Raw genomic sequence first — 16,019 nt, forward strand, 5'->3', positions numbered from 1 at the left:
CTCTATCCAGTGATCTGTGACATAGACTGGACTCCTTTGGTACTGTGTCTCTTTGGATTATTCTTGGGTACCGCTGGTTTGGCTTTGTGTTGAATGAGCAGTTGCTGACAGAGTCCTGAATGAGACACATTACCTACATTGTGATTGAGCGTCAGTTACGGCACTACAGCCATGTGGCACGATTCCCCAAGGGTGATCTGGCTTTCATGATCGTCATTGTTGAGGACCTGAGTGGCTGGACCAGACCAAGGTAAAATCTGTGTACACCCTGATGCTGCAATAGCACTCAGTGTCGCTCTGTAACTTTGTTTGCATGTCTTAGTTATATCCTGTGCTAAAATTGGAGCCCCGATTAGTGTGGATAACAACATTCTAAAATTAACTTTAAACCAAATTACATTTGCAAATGTCAGGTTACTTTGTTTTTATTATTGTTTTAGCCACAAAAAAAGTGGCGGATATCAGAGTAGCTCAAAGCCCTTGAGACTCAATTGCTGTAACTGGAGCCAGATAACAATTTTGCAACTGCAATTCTGCCAAAAAAAGCCAACTCCATGATTGCACAATCCTGTTAAAAAAATTTACATTTAAAGTGTTAAATGTACACAGGAAGATCATACAAAAAGAAAACGTGAATGATGAAAGCAACTATGAGGTGACAATGCAGACTGAAACCAGACTTCAAATTCATACAGAGATGTAGTTTATATTTAACAGCAGACAGCAGTAATCCACAGTAAGTTATTTGAAATTCAGCCTTTGTTTTTTCTACTATAATCTGTAAATATAATTTTCATAAATGATATGTGAAGAACAGAATTTACCACATAAACACGACAAGGTGTGAATGAAAAACGGGGCGTCAGTGAGCCCCAAACCCCCAAACACGATCACACCAAGAGTCCCAAGTTCAAATAAAGGATGGTTTATTCACCAATTTCTCTATAAAGTAACACATGCACAAAGACAGGTTGTCTCTATCCACAAAACACAATACCTCTTCCCAATCCCTCTCACCACCGAACTGCCCTACTCCAGCTGAGTGTTGCTCCACATCCTCCCAACTCCAACTCGCCTGGATAAGGGAGTCTCTTTTATTACAAACCTGGAAGTACATCCGGTGCCAGAGCAATTGCCTGATGGAAGTACTTCTGGGTCACATGGAAGTCCCTTTGGGGAGCGCATCTCCCTACAGCACACTCTTGCGGCACCCATGGTCCCCAGCAGGGCTGCTGGTTCCTGAATGGGTGCCTTCATGGAGGGCTTATTCCATCTATTATCTAGGGGGAATAGAAAGTCCCAAGTAACCTCTTCCACTTCAAGTGGGCTGTCTGTTCCTCTGTTCTGTCCAACTCTTCCAGGTCTGGTTCCTCTTTCTTCCCTGGTTGGGATGCCTGTCTGCCTTCTAGGAACCTCCCTTCTGGGTAAGGAACCATCCCCTCATCTGGCTGCAATGCTGGACCAGCCCATGTGGTATCTACAAAGAACAGCAAGGACATTAGTCCATCACAAGTTACTCAGTCATACATTCATACAGAGCAAATCTAGATTCACAAATGAACTTAATCCAGAGTCGACAATAACATAGGGAGAGCATGATGTCCCCACATAGGCACGAGCTGCTGGGCAAAGTCAGTTATGAGACAGACACCATGCTACACTTTGTGTGATGGTTTCCTGTACCCCTGCAGTTAAACAATCTGGTGTACAAAATGGATTTATGAGCACTGTTAGAAAATTTGAAACATTAATAATTAGCAATGAAAGAATACATCCTTCTCACCTTGTACTGTTAGAGAAACACCATTCATATTACTTATGAATTATTAGGGCTTTATCAGATGGTCTTTATAATGTATGTGGTCAACCATGCTATTCAGTCTGACTGTAAGATACGTACGTGTTCTGCTTAGAGACAGAAAGCTGTAAAAAAATGGTTATGATACCCATTGACACAGGGTAAAATCTAAGGAAACCAAAAACACCCTGGTACTTTTTTGTCTCAAATATTATTCAATATAAAATTTATATTCCGAATCTGACTTGTATTTACATTATATCTTAATGTGGTAGTTCATTTTGTTCATGTATTACCCCCCTAAAGAAGCATCAAGATTCTGGGTTCAAATACCGCATAGGTTCTCTTCCAGATATTCCAGTTCTGATCACACATTCCCAAAGAAGTGCTGGTTAGTGCACTTGGTGACTCCATATTATCCCCATGTGGCTATGTGTGGTTATGTGTGTGTGTGTGTTTGTGTGTCAGTGGATCCTGTCATGGACTGACATCTGGTCCAGGGCTCTAGCACCTAGTGCTGCTGGGAAAGGCGCAAGCTCCCCACAACACAAAATTGAGTGGGATAAAGAATGACTGATCAGCATTACAAGGAGATCTGCAAAATAAGTTTCTTGAGAGGATAAATAGCACTACACTTGTGCAAATGGTAGATTGCAATACAAAGTAAATCTATGTGTAGGGTAGTTGCACATTCTGAACTTTTAAATCAAAAGAAATAATCATTTCAATTGAAATACTCTCAGCAGCTACAAGAAATTTTTAAATATTATTGATTTAACAAATTAGGAAAGAATACACTCAGCATAAACAATAAGTATAATGAAAGATCCCAATCAATTTCTATTAAGCGATGCTAATTGTTCATATTACCAAAATAACTGTCCTGCACAAGACTGCAGAATATTGAATATTGGATTAATAATACTTACTTGGATTAATAATACTCAGATTCCAAACCATCATAGATGGACAGTACAACTAGTTATAAATATAAAAGGCATGATAACTTTTCAGCAGGGAATCTGCCATCAACAGGGAGTGGAAAACACAAAAATACTGAAGTTCCACATTATTAGCAGTTTTAAATGCAATGAGAAAAGGAGAAGATCTTCAGCTATCTGTACTAAGACTGAAGCTGAAGGACACCTTATTGCTGTAATAAATGATTTGATTAGCCAAGAAATGGTGGAAGAAAGTTTTAGCTTTGTATTTATTAGTGGGGAAGAACAAGGCAGACAGGAAAGGAGAATTTTCCACTTTAGGAAGGAATCCAAATGCATAACTGATTAAATTAGTCTTTATGAGGATGTCTTTACTGCAATGTGGATAAGAGTGCTTGACTGATTCTGTATATTTGAATTATTAATACAATTTGTCTAAAAAAAATGTCACGTATATGTGTTATGTGTTGACTATTGCATACCCAGACATATTTCTGCTTATGTGCCCTGAAAGACTTTCTCCTGGCTCACAAGTTTTAGGTCCAGTAAGTAAGTAGATTGCAGCTTATACTGATTTCTTAGTGGAGCTTTTATTTTTATTTGAAAAAAATTGGATTTCTTCTATACTCCTGTTGTAAAAATGAAAAACACATATGGAACATAAACAGATTTTCAATTGAACATTATAAGCTAATAAGTGAAGGATAAGCAAAAACCATCCATAACCAACAACATATTCGGAAAATGTCGTTAAGAATATTGTACTGAGAAAAACAAGAGCTTATTTATTGCATATTTTAGAAGTAAATGTAAAAAAGCCTTTGAGCTAATGTTGACATTAGCATACATTAACCAGGAAGCTGTAACCTGTCTAGATGTTTCTGTGAAGCTTATATTAATGAAGATGTCACAGATTTGCCTGTAGCTACAGAGTGTGCCAGAACCATTAATTAATAAGGAGATCTTAGAGAGTGATATATAGCAGTAAGGAAGCTAAAACAAGTGGGAGCCAAATCATACTCATAAATATATTCAACAAGGTAATGTCTAACATTGGAAACCCATTATTACTTCTACAGTAGTTTGCATTGAACCCTGCAGGCCATTGCATTTCATAGAAAGAGAAATGTGAACAGTATTGTATCCTACAAAAATATAAAAAAATAAATATTAATAAAAATAATAATAATAATAAGAAGAAGAAGAAGAAGAAGAAGAAGAAGAAGATGAAGAAGCCAGGAAGGACATTATAATTAAATTGCTTAGTAGTTTTATCTATTTTAAAACTCTGTAGTCCCAAATTTTAGATTAGATTAGATTAGATAAACTTTTTTGATTCCATGGGGAAATTCAGATGCATACAGCAGCAGAAACACTATAAAAACAAAAAATACAGATTCACAGGACAGATAATACAGCCAAACAATCAATCAATCAATCAATCAATCAATCAATCAATCAATAAAATTAAATAAACTTAATGAGAAATAGGGTGGAAGCATTGAATTGCCTGACATCAGTGGGCAGAAACGACCCCCAGAGAGCACAACATGGTGGAATGAGCCTGTGGCTAAAAGTGCTCCAAGAGAGTGCCTCTTGGAGGGGATGAAGGGGATTTTTCATGATGGTAGCCAATTTTGCTATCATCCTCTTTTCCACAACAGCTTCCAGTGTGTCCAGTGTTCGCCCTGTGATGGAGCAAGCTTTCCTGATAAGTTTGTTCAGGCATTATGCTTCTTTTGAACTCGGGTTGCTTCCCAGGAACACCACACTGGCTACTATGGACTGGTAGAACGTTTCCAGAAGCTTGCTGCACACATCCAAAGACGTGAGTCTTCACAGCAAGTACAGTCTGCTCTGATCCTTCTTGTACAGCACCAGTGTGTGATCAGACCAGTCCAGGTTGTTGTTTATGTGACCCCCCAGGTACTTGTAGCTCTGCACCACTTCAACATTCTCCTCCATAATGGTGACTGATCTCAGAAGGTCCTTGGCATGCCATATGTCCATCATCACCTCTTTTGTCCTACTAATGTTGAGTAAACTGCTGTCTGTTGGTCATATAGTTCATGATCCAGGAGACTGTGAAAGCATCAAGATTCAAAGGTTTGAGCTTTCTCCCTAGTCATTTAAACAGAATGGAGTTAAAACACTGGAAAAATCAAAGAACATTGTCCTGACTGTATTACTGGTTTTGACCAAGTGGGAGTAGGCTTTGTGGAGCATGTACCTGAGAGCATCCCCCACACCTATATGTGCCTGATAGTCAAACTGCAGATGATCCAAATGTTCTGAAGCCAGGGATCAGAGATGTTTCAGAACCAGCCTCTCAAAAGTCTTCATGATGTATGAAGTAAGAGCAACTGGTCTGATGCAATTCCCTTTCTTTGACACTAAAACCGCACAAGATGAGATGACACCTTTTATTTTCAAAAGTACAGTTTGTCATCAAATGGTACACTATATATATAATGGTTGTTAAATTAAAGTTCTATGAATAGCACTATTCTTAATTGTTCTGGGTGTCAAAGATACTTCAATACTTTACGGGATTTGATTGTTCGGTTTTTTGGCAACACTAAATTAGCTCTGTATAAGTCAGCATAGGTTTCATCAGGGTGCTCCAGTTTTTGCTTACATTCTAAACACACATGAGTTAAATGGATTAAATATGCAAAACTAGCCCCTGATGTGTGTGTGGGGGTGTGTTCACCCTGTGATAGGATAACACCTTGTTCCAGGGATATTCCTGCGTTGTGCCTGTTGCATGCTGGGATACACGCAAGCATTTCCATGCCCTTCCTCTGGATAAGCAAGCATAGAAAATGGATGGATTGGTGGATCAGTAAATGTGAGTGTGTGTATGTGTGAGTATGTCCTACGATATACTGATGTCCTGTCTAGGCTCGTTTGTGCCTTGCAGTCGATGGTGGGATTGTCATTGGTCCTCCATAACCTTGAATTCTATAAACAAGCATGAAAATTGCATGAAAGAATGAATCACCATCACCAGGCACTCCAAAGGAAAAAGAATCAATGGGGCATGATCTAATTTACTGTAGATCAAGAATTTTTGGCAAACTGATAATAATAAAATCAACATAGTGCAAGACATATTAGATGTGGATATGTTTGTACATTAATGGAGTTCAAGTTAGAAAGTTTACTTTGTATGAGATGAGATAATGATATATTTATTTCATATGCACTTCTGTTATTTTGAAAAGTGTGTTTATATCATAATGTGTTCTGTTAGGCAGTTGTAACAAATATTTGCATGTGCTGGTTAATTTAAAAGTGTCATATATGAAGAAAACTAATAATGAAGGACATGCTCAGCATCCCCTGTTGTGTATTTGAACACGGATACAAAAATGGTGTCAATCTCCTTTTAAAATGTTATGGTATCCAGGAAATAACACCTCCCATGGCCAGCACAAAGAATATGATTAGAAAGGATCACAAACAAGTTAGCTTACTAAGAAAGTCTTGCATGCTTTGGTAATGAATTTCATGTAACCACAATGGGGCACCATTGAGCCCCAAACTACAAGCACAGTAATCCCCAACACAATTTCAGTTTCAAATAAAGGATTTTAATTGGAAAAAATACCTTCTTGATAAGATCATCAGCAAAATAAACCATTCAGAAATCTCTCCTTCCTCCTTCAAGAGTGTTACCCGCTGCCTCCCAACTCTGACAGTGGTAAGTGCAGTGGTGGGCTTTCTTCTAAAGTAGACCCTGAAACTGCTTCTGGTCGCCTAGCCAAGACGTCTGGAGCACTTCCAGGTTGTGTAGAAACCAGGGTGCTCCTCCCCTGGCAGCACCCTCTGGTGGTCCACAAAGACCATGACAGGACTGCATTTATAGACTCCAACTCCAATGCCACCCTGCAGGTGTCCTGATCCCCTGACAAGCACTGCCACCTATCATTTGGGGGAATGAACCACTCTTGGCATGCCCATTCACCTGATTCTTCCCTTATGGTCTTGTGGACAGGGTATAAATCTTTCCTTTATCCTGGCCAGGATGCCTGTCATATAACATCTTACCCTGCCACCACATTGTTTTTCTGTTGGCATTTTACACATATTTCTTTACTGTCTGTGGGCTGGTTGTCACCCTATCACAAACTGAAGTCACTATTCTGACTATTCAAAGATTGGCTTTGCAGCTCCCCAGTTGTCAGACATTCTGCATAAACAACAAAAAGCTTTTTCCAGGTATTAGGATGTGTCTTTATTTAAGATAATTGCTTTATGTGTTGGTCTTTTGTAGCATAATAGATTTGACGTTAATAGGAACCCTGCTAGAGTTTTTTTACTTTGATTTTTGCAGTGTCCATCTCCCTGTCCATTGTTTCCATAGCAAAACTCCTTTCTGTCTGCTTTTCAAAGTCATTCTGTGCCAGCTCAGGAAAGTGGAGTGTCTTGCCCCCAACGCAGCATCATGGGATATGTGAGTCATGTAGGTAGTCAGAAGCTGAGCTTTAGATCCCCATTTAACTTAATTATAGCTCCATTCATGAAAGTGTAATAGAGCTGTGTACAAAGAATTGAGATTGGTTAGAGGTTGGGTTCTTTCACATACTCTTTGTGCACTCTTTGTGTTTTGCTTATGGAATCGAGCTTCCCCAGTTTTCAACTGATTGTTGAAGGAGTAGTCTTACCAGTTCTGTTCATGGCAGAGAAGACTGTTTAAAGTTTTTGAAAGTACCAGCTTCATAGTATTTATACATTTTTGAAAACTGGTCCAGTCTCTCTGAATACTGTTTCGGCCTCTACGTTTACTCCCTATATGCCAATCAATCATATTACATAAATTTAGCAGCTCAAGCATTGTTTTTTTTTTTGGCATTCATTGTACATTTTTTCTGCTTTTAAAATATTTTTGTGATCTGTAATTAACTGCATTGTTTGTTAAAACAAAAGAGGATTTTTAGGGTTTTGTTGCTAGTAGTTGAGGTGCACAAACGTTGTGCATTTGAAATCACATTTGAAATTTGAAGTGACACTTTATAAACACATGCAGTGTCTGAAATTGCAAATAATCCTCCTAAAACCTTTACTGGTGTTTAAGATGTTGTATATGCTTATAGGGTAAGAATTTAGCATTGTTTTATTGATAGCAATTTTGGTTTATGGCTTTGTTAATTTAGGTCATTGGTTCTTTTGGGTTTAACCCCTGTGCATTTACTTACCAGGAGTCTAGTCTTGTCCATCTCATGTCCTTGAATTACCTTCATTCCGGCCTGTTTCCAGCCTGGCACAACAATTGGAGCTTCCTGATGGACTCCACCAATTTTCTCTTTCCATGCTGTTAGTCTCATGTCTCCCATCAAGTTTCATAGTTTCATAAATTCCAACTAGCACAAATAACCTGTTTCTTCGTAAAACAAAGGATTATATTTTTAGCCTAAAAAGTGCAAAAAGACACAAATAACAATTCACAATTTTTTACACAAAAGAAAAGAACACATACACTGGTGGACTGAGTTTCCAGTGGCATAAACAACTTTATTTTGTGAGCATCTGTGTTTTCCTGAGTATTTTTCAAAAGAGTTTAATGGTTGTTTTTTATGTCCTTCTTTCCTTTGTAGCACTAGATGGCCCTATACCAGTGTTTAACCCAACACACAAACACTGACAAAACATTTTAAAAGCACCAATAAGTTGTTTAGTTTGTTTTCTTTAAATAAATAGTGCCCATAACACCTACACCACTATAAACAAATAAACACAATAATATTTAATTCTTGAAATCTCTCCCCCACACCTCCCAGCAAGCTCTGCCTTCAACCTCCCAACTCCGGCTCGCTTGCTGGGTCTTCAGTAGTCCTTTATATAATCCTTGACCCGGAAGGGCTTCTGTTCTTCCGTCCTTGTGACTTGCCAGCACTTCTGGGTCAGATGGAGGACTTGAGGTTTTCTTCAGCCCAGAAGTACTTTGTGGCTTCCGACCCCGTGACTTGGGAGTACTTCCGGCTATTTGGAAAATAAAAATCCCCAGATCTTCCTGCAGCGATTCCTGGCGGCACCCACGGTACCCAGCAGTGCTGTGATGCCGAACTACAGATCCCATGATGCCCGGCAGGAATCCAGGGCACCTCTATGCTGCAGGAAACTTGCCATCTGGCATCTCGGGGGAGGCAGTGCCCCTCAATAGCTGCCTTCCCCCATCCTTCTCTTTTTTGGGTGTCCCAGCCGGATTGAGCAGATGGCCATCCGCCACACCTTTTGTATTTCCTTGTCACTAAAATTGAAATTTCAACTATTTTTGACCTTTCAAACTGTGTTTAAACTACAGTGGCAGACATCACCTTGGGTGTTCACGTGTCAGATGAGCAGCTGTTGTCAGATTCTCTTCAGAACCTTCAAGACAGAGGAGAATGGGAGCTCCGACAGATTAATGCATCTATCCAGCAATTTTACTATCAGAGAGATGAGTGGCCAATGTGTGTCTTCACCGTGAGTAGCACATGTTATGTTTATCATTGTTACAAGGAAACTTGTCCATTGCTTCTTTTATTTACATCTCTGCAAATGCTGAAGAGGGAGCATTCATCACAGCAGTCTGTTACAGACTGTCAAAAAATAAGAGCAGAGGTCTGTTTTATAAAAAAACTGAATTTACTCAGCGGTGCTGATTAATGAATGCATTTACTTTGATTGGTTTGTTGGCTTACACCCAAATAACTTATCCAAAGAAAAGTCTATTATATTATATTTCTTGTTCTTTTCATATCTCTTAGGTTCAGCTATTACCATTGAAATCTCTGTGTATGTGACAACTGTCCAGCTTTGTTGTTTACAGGACATCTGATGATCTCTTAACCATCTCCTTGTACATTTTGTGTATTACATCAATCATTCTCCTAGTACTTATACATTCTTGTTGTTTATTCCCTTAACCATTTCAGCAGTTCTCTTCAGTAGTTCTGAAACAAATGCTTATATATTTCAATGTATACTGCAAACCAGAATAAAAGGGAAAATGCTGACTGAACCATGACAATTACCGCTACAAATGCCAAGAATAGGCTGCTTAATCCTAAACAGTAAAGCTTCAAGAGGGGCTAACTCACTGATATGGCTCTGCTGACTATTGTCAACATATTACAGTTGGCTAGAGCCACCACCATTTCATCTGTCCTGACCCAGCTTGAACTTTCCTTATCGTTTTACACAGTTAACCATCAGCTTCTCCTTGTCATCCTCTCTTTTGTAGGTGTCATTGGGATTAATAATAATAATAATTCATTACATTTAGGATTACTCTCATATGGTTTGAATCCTACAACTTTTGCAGATTACACTATGTTTCCTGATGTGTAGAGATGTCAAGGGTGCATAAGACAAGCACAGGAGTGCCCCAAGGATCTGTTCTTGGTCCTATTCTCTTCTCTTTGTGCAATACCTCATTGGGCCCTGTCATCCAGTCCTGTGGATGCTCATATCAGTACTATGGTGAAGATACATACCTGTTGTTCCCTCTGGAAGATCATTTTCTCTCTGATATCTCAATCTGGATGAAGGAACACAATGTCCAGATCAAACTAACAAAGACAGTCCTCCTTGTTATTCCAGCCAGTCTGTTTATTCAGCTCGGTTTATTATCATTAATACCTGCAAATTCAGTATGCAACCTTAGGGTTGTGATCGAAGACCATCTAGCATTCCCTAACCAAATTGCAACTTCCTGTCATCCATTCAGATTCACATCTGCAAGATCAGCCTTTATATGGCCGAGTATTCAGCATGACTTCTTGTTCAGGCATTGGCTTCATCACAGCTTGACTACTGTAAGCTTAGGTTGCTGCAAGAAGAGGTGTTTGTGAGGCCAGCAGGGGTACTTAACCTGTGGTCTGAATGTGGATCCCAATGCGCAGTGCTGTAAAAATGGCACTGTCCTTCGGATGAGATGTAAAACCAAGGTCCTGATTCTCTGTAGTCATAAATGAACCCTGGACATCTTTCGTAAAGAAAAGGGTGTTTCCTGATGTCCAGGCTAAATTGCCCACCACAACCTATTCATCATGGTCCCCTAATCATCTCCAGTCTCTAATTGTTTCTCTCTCTCGCCACTTCACCAATGTGTGGTGAGGGTAGTGTATTTTAAGCAGTTGATCATGACCTATGTCTAATTAATCATTTGAGACTTACTGGACTCATATCATTTGATCTACCACACAATTAAATCAACAGAGCTCAAATTTTCCCCTGCCATCCATAAAGCACCAACCCCCCCTTGACAATGGAACATGTGACAATTATGTTTGTCAAACATAGCTTTACATTCAGTACAATCATCCCTCTAAAGTGATTAGCAAAGCAGAGGGCCTTTGGTTAGAACATCCCACAACAGACCTTCCTGACTAGTAAACATCTGGCTGTCAGGCTTTGGAAACATACAACTAACAGTGTCACTTTGGACACCAGAGGAACCCTGGACCATCTCAACCAATTGCTGTTTTGCCTGTGAAAGCCCACTTGGTTTACCAAACATGAAACACTGGTAGCACCACTCTGGGTCAGATTACTAAATATGAGGAAACATTTTTACAGCAAAGAAGTGTTATTTCCTAATGAATGGTGCAAGGATGTCTCATCATCCACTCATCTAAACACGGACTATGGAGGTTTGGAGGGAGTTAGGTGTTTATTGATATAAATGGGGTTAGAAAGAGTGAAAAGCCTTAAGTTGTTAAGGCTAAGGATCTTCTGTCATCTCTCAGCACCAGTTGAGAAGGTAGTAATAGGGTGTTCAGCTTTTGAGAATGCTGAGGAAAGTTAATCTGGTCCCCCAGTCATATTTACAGATGCACAAGAGAAGAAAGAACTACTACTTGCATTACACTCTAATATGGCAATGACATTCTGGTAGACCACAAAGCCTCCCAGTGGGTGGTTAAAGTGGCCAACCTAATTACTAGAGCCATAGTATTCATCTTATAGGAAATGTAGAATAAGCCACTTGGTTGGCCTCTTCAAGCTTCTCTAAAAGGCTTCTGGGTGCTGCAAAACACACATGATCCTGGATCTTCAGAGATCCTAGTGTTTGGAGGAATGACTAAAGGACCAATTTCTCTAGTAAATCAATAGGAATTTTGAAGTGTCTTTGAAGGCAGTTATGCTACATGGTTGACATGGCATTCTGAATAAGCTCTGCCACCTTTCTTTGCACAAAGTTCCTCCCCTCTCAAGTAACAGTTTCTAGTGTCAGGGGCCTCATTTAAAAAACATTTCCACCTGTTGCACTGAGACCCCGCCATCTGCATTCAAGAGTATCTGGCTGTGCTCTGAGAGAGTAGGATCACACGCAGCATTATTGTGCCTCTCCTCTGTATTCTGCGGGTCCGGAAAAGGTGAATGGCACCATTGTCTGAATGGGTAGCTGCTATCACCTGACACATGTAATGATGTGATTGTTGTTACAATGAGCAGTGCAGACCAGTTACCTTATCAATAAACCAGCCACCATGTAGAGCACCATCATGGCTGTTCGAGCTACTTTGCCTTAAAATAAATTAATCATGGGTTGACCCAGGCCACCAAGCCATGATGTTTGTCAGTCTCATCCTGGAATCACAGAGGGCTTGTGCATTAATAGAATGTCACTGCTCATAGTTAACAAAAGCAGATTCTTTCTTGCTAATATTAGGTGCTCTTATTGCAATAAGAGAACATTAAATTGCCTTTTTCTGTAGGCAAAAATATGTTAAGTTTTATGTATGTGAACTGAAAACCATGCAAAAACTACATGAAATGCCTTGCTGATCAGTTAATGCCAATAAGCACAGCAGGTAAGATGGAGTGGAGCTTGGCTGAGATACTGTTGACCTATCAGCCAGTTCCCTAAGAAGTGACAACAGGTAGCTGATATAAACTGATGAAAAACCATAAAAAGTCTTCAGAGCAAATATGCGGTATTGACCCTCTTAAAAGGGAACTAAAATAGAGTCTGTACATCACATTAATCATTTTGTGGTGTAAGCACGTTATTTTGACAGCTCAGTGATATGAATTATTATGTCCACAAGTCATCATTTAGCTTGTTTGGCAGCATTTCCCAACTTGATCAAGGGCGTTGTCATTTCCCAGCCACTCTGAAATGTTATATATGGAGTGATCTGAGTTGCTGTAAATATTCTCCCTTAGTCAAGTTTTCTTTTATAAATCCCGAAATTTGTGTGGGAAATTGTGCATGTACATTTTGAGCTCTAGGCCATTAAAGTAACCTCCAGTTTATTCACCTCCTTGCCCTATGTCCATGACACCACATGCACTCTGTTTAGTTTGGTTTTACTGTCTTATTGGTTGTGGTTCTGTCTGATAAATGTGATATTTGCTTATGTATTTATTGCACTTTTAATTTGAAACTGTAACATATCACTGCTGTGTTTAGTAATTTGCATTAGCTGTACCATTTGTACCATATATTGTATGGCTGCTACAGATATCTGCACCAGTGACTGGAAGAAACACTTTTTATTTTACTGTAAAGGTATATTGACAATGAAATAAATTGAATTAAGTAATGTGCTCCAGAGTCCATTAGTTTAGTCTGCATTATGCTTCATCAGGATAAGTAGAGTAAAAAATTGAATTGATGGATGCTATTAAAAGCCCCTTTAAATTGTTGCCATTCAATGCTTGAGGGTTCTTTTCAAGCTCGTAAGTATGAAATAAATATTTTGCACTTCATTGTCCCCTACTTTAGGAGAGTTGATCCAATAACCACTGAAATACTTTCTTTTCTTGGCTCCATTCATATCACATGAAGTTAATGGACTGTTGTGAACTAAAGGCTCACCTTTCGGTCAGAGGTACTCCTATTTCTATTTTTTCTCCTTTTGCAGGTCAAGGTCAGGCGAAAGCCCACCCTCTATTTGGTCAGCCTAATTCTGCCTAGCGCTTTCCTGATGCTGATTGATATTCTGAGCTTCTACCTTCCCCCTCATTCTTTGGACAGATGTGCCTTCAAAGTGACTCTTCTCCTGGGGTATACTGTCTTCCTGCTGATGATGAACAACATTCTGCCAAACAATTCTGGAGGAACTCCCCTCATAGGTGGTGTACAATTTATACTCTCAAATCTCCACAGACCTGCCGTCTGTCTCTGCTAATCATTTTTCCTTGCCTTCCTTTCCAGGAGGATACTTCTTATTCTGTCTTGCCCTGTTAGTTATCAGTTTGTTGGAAAGCATTTTCATTTCTTATATTCTCAATGGACTGGCTACTCAGAACAGGACTGTTCCCCAGTGGGTTAAATCTTTTGTCTTGGGCTACATGTCCCAGCTGATTTGCTACAAGATCACGGATACCAGGGAGCATCACAAAAAGATAAATGTGTTTACAGTTGGAATGATCAAAGGTTATGAAGGTACTTATATTAGGTCCTATTTCACAGTAGATATATATTGATATTTCTATGTTGATCTTTCATGTTAACGTATCGGTGTTTCTTTATATTAAGGTATTATATGATGAAATGGCTAGCCAGGCTATACTTTCATAAAGAACCTTTTGCTAGAGTATAAGATAATTTGTAGTCATTCATTCTATGTTAGGAGGTCTGTCCTATCAGTGTCGGTTACATATAGAAGCCAGCTCTGAAGGCAGTACTAGTCAGTGTGGCCTTGTTTAACATCATGCACAGTAGCTTCAAACTCCTTCTTTCAGTAGTCAGATATGATGTCTGGCATACTGCACACACTATACACACAACACTTTCAAAACCATCGACTTCACTTACATGAAAATGACTTTGTTTTGCCCACTGTGTTATTCATAAGAACATAAGGAGCTTCATATTTAGTGTATCAGGCTAATCAGGTGATATAGTACCTATCTTATTCAGATACTTTTTAAGCGATGTCATTTATTTATATAGCACGTCTTCATACAAACAACGTAGCTCAAAGTGCTTTGCAAAATACAATTAAAAGGAAGTTTATATAAAATACAAACAAACAATATGAGGCGAAAATGTTATACAGTATGTAATAAAGAAAAAAGGTTTGGTCGAATGACCAGGATGACTGAAAAAAATAGAAAAAACTTGAGATAGTCTGGAGAAAAAGACAAAATCTGCAGGGGTTCCAAGGCCAAAAGACCGCCCAGCATTCTACCTAACATAAATGTTCTAGATCAGTCCTTACAGTTTTCAGGCTTTACATGGAAGAATTTGATGATGATGGTCATGTGGACATCTGGGACACCCGCCATTCAATCCATAAATACTGGGGACAGCATTGTACCTTTATCAGGTGGTGGGGTGCAGATTGCCATTACAGAAGAATAAGAAAAGACAGACTTTGACTTTGATATTCCACAGGTTTCAGAATATTGCCTAGCATTTTATTTATCTTATTTCTGCACATCATATGGAAATGTTGCATCCGTGTCAATCCTTATATTTTTTTTCAAAAACTTGCTTTCTGAAGGCCATTATTATCCATTATCCATGTTTCTTTTGTCTGTGTATAATGCTTTTCTCTCTTCTATGTTGAATTGCATTTTCCATTTGTTTGTCTACTTTTGACGATTGCCCAGGATTTTTTAAATTGTTTTTGCTAGCTCTTCAGCATTTGCAACTCCTCCAATTTTACTGTCTTCTGCCTGTTTCATACATTTGCTTACTATATCAGAATCAATATTAGTAATGTAAGTCAAAAAAGTGACAGTCTAAGCAGAGATGTATGGAAACTTCACCAATGTCCTCTCCACTTACCTGTGCTCGGTGAAGCTGTTAAATCTGCAAAATGTATTCCCCATTTTCAGTTACACAATGATATCTGCCTTTAGACAGCATGACCACCTCCATCTTCCCATTAATCATTTTACAGCCAAGAATCTGACAAGATCAGGTCACTGAAAGGGAGAGGATGTGTGAACAACCAGTGAGTGTATTTCTGCAGCTGGGTCACACAATGCATCCAAATGTCTCACAAGAGAGAAATGTGTGCAACTCCGGTTTGCAGATATGAGTCTCCCAAAAAATCTGGGAGACTTATTTAACAAAAACAGAAAAATAAGGTGAGTGGCTCATAAGAGTAAAAAGGATTTACCTGAAAAAGCAATCCATAGCAAGCATATTCAAAAACACAATCCAAGGCTGAAATCCATTGAAACAGAGCGAACTTAATCACAAGACCAGAAAATTCATAGCAATAGCAACACTCACACAACTTCATATACAAGCTTAATGATCTGCCTCCTGCTGAGTTTCTTCTTCTTCTCCTGCCTTAAATAGCCAGAGGGAGGGCTCAGGAGTGGTG

At 39.1% G+C, this 16,019-nt stretch overlaps 1 protein-coding gene across 1 annotated transcript in view; it reads left to right on the top strand.

Moving 5' to 3' along the window:
• LOC114646703 (5-hydroxytryptamine receptor 3A-like) overlaps positions 1-16,019 on the top strand; it is a 59,741-nt gene that overhangs the window by 32,488 nt on the left and 11,234 nt on the right. Inside the window, exons 6-8 of the mRNA XM_051922251.1 lie at positions 9,047-9,207; positions 13,599-13,809; positions 13,892-14,122. Coding sequence (XP_051778211.1) covers positions 9,047-9,207; positions 13,599-13,809; positions 13,892-14,122 — 603 coding nt within the window. The remainder of the gene's footprint in view (positions 1-9,046; positions 9,208-13,598; positions 13,810-13,891; positions 14,123-16,019) is intronic.

This window comes from Erpetoichthys calabaricus, chromosome 2 (assembly GCF_900747795.2).
Source record: "Erpetoichthys calabaricus chromosome 2, fErpCal1.3, whole genome shotgun sequence".
Taxonomy (NCBI): Eukaryota; Metazoa; Chordata; class Cladistia; order Polypteriformes; family Polypteridae; genus Erpetoichthys; species Erpetoichthys calabaricus.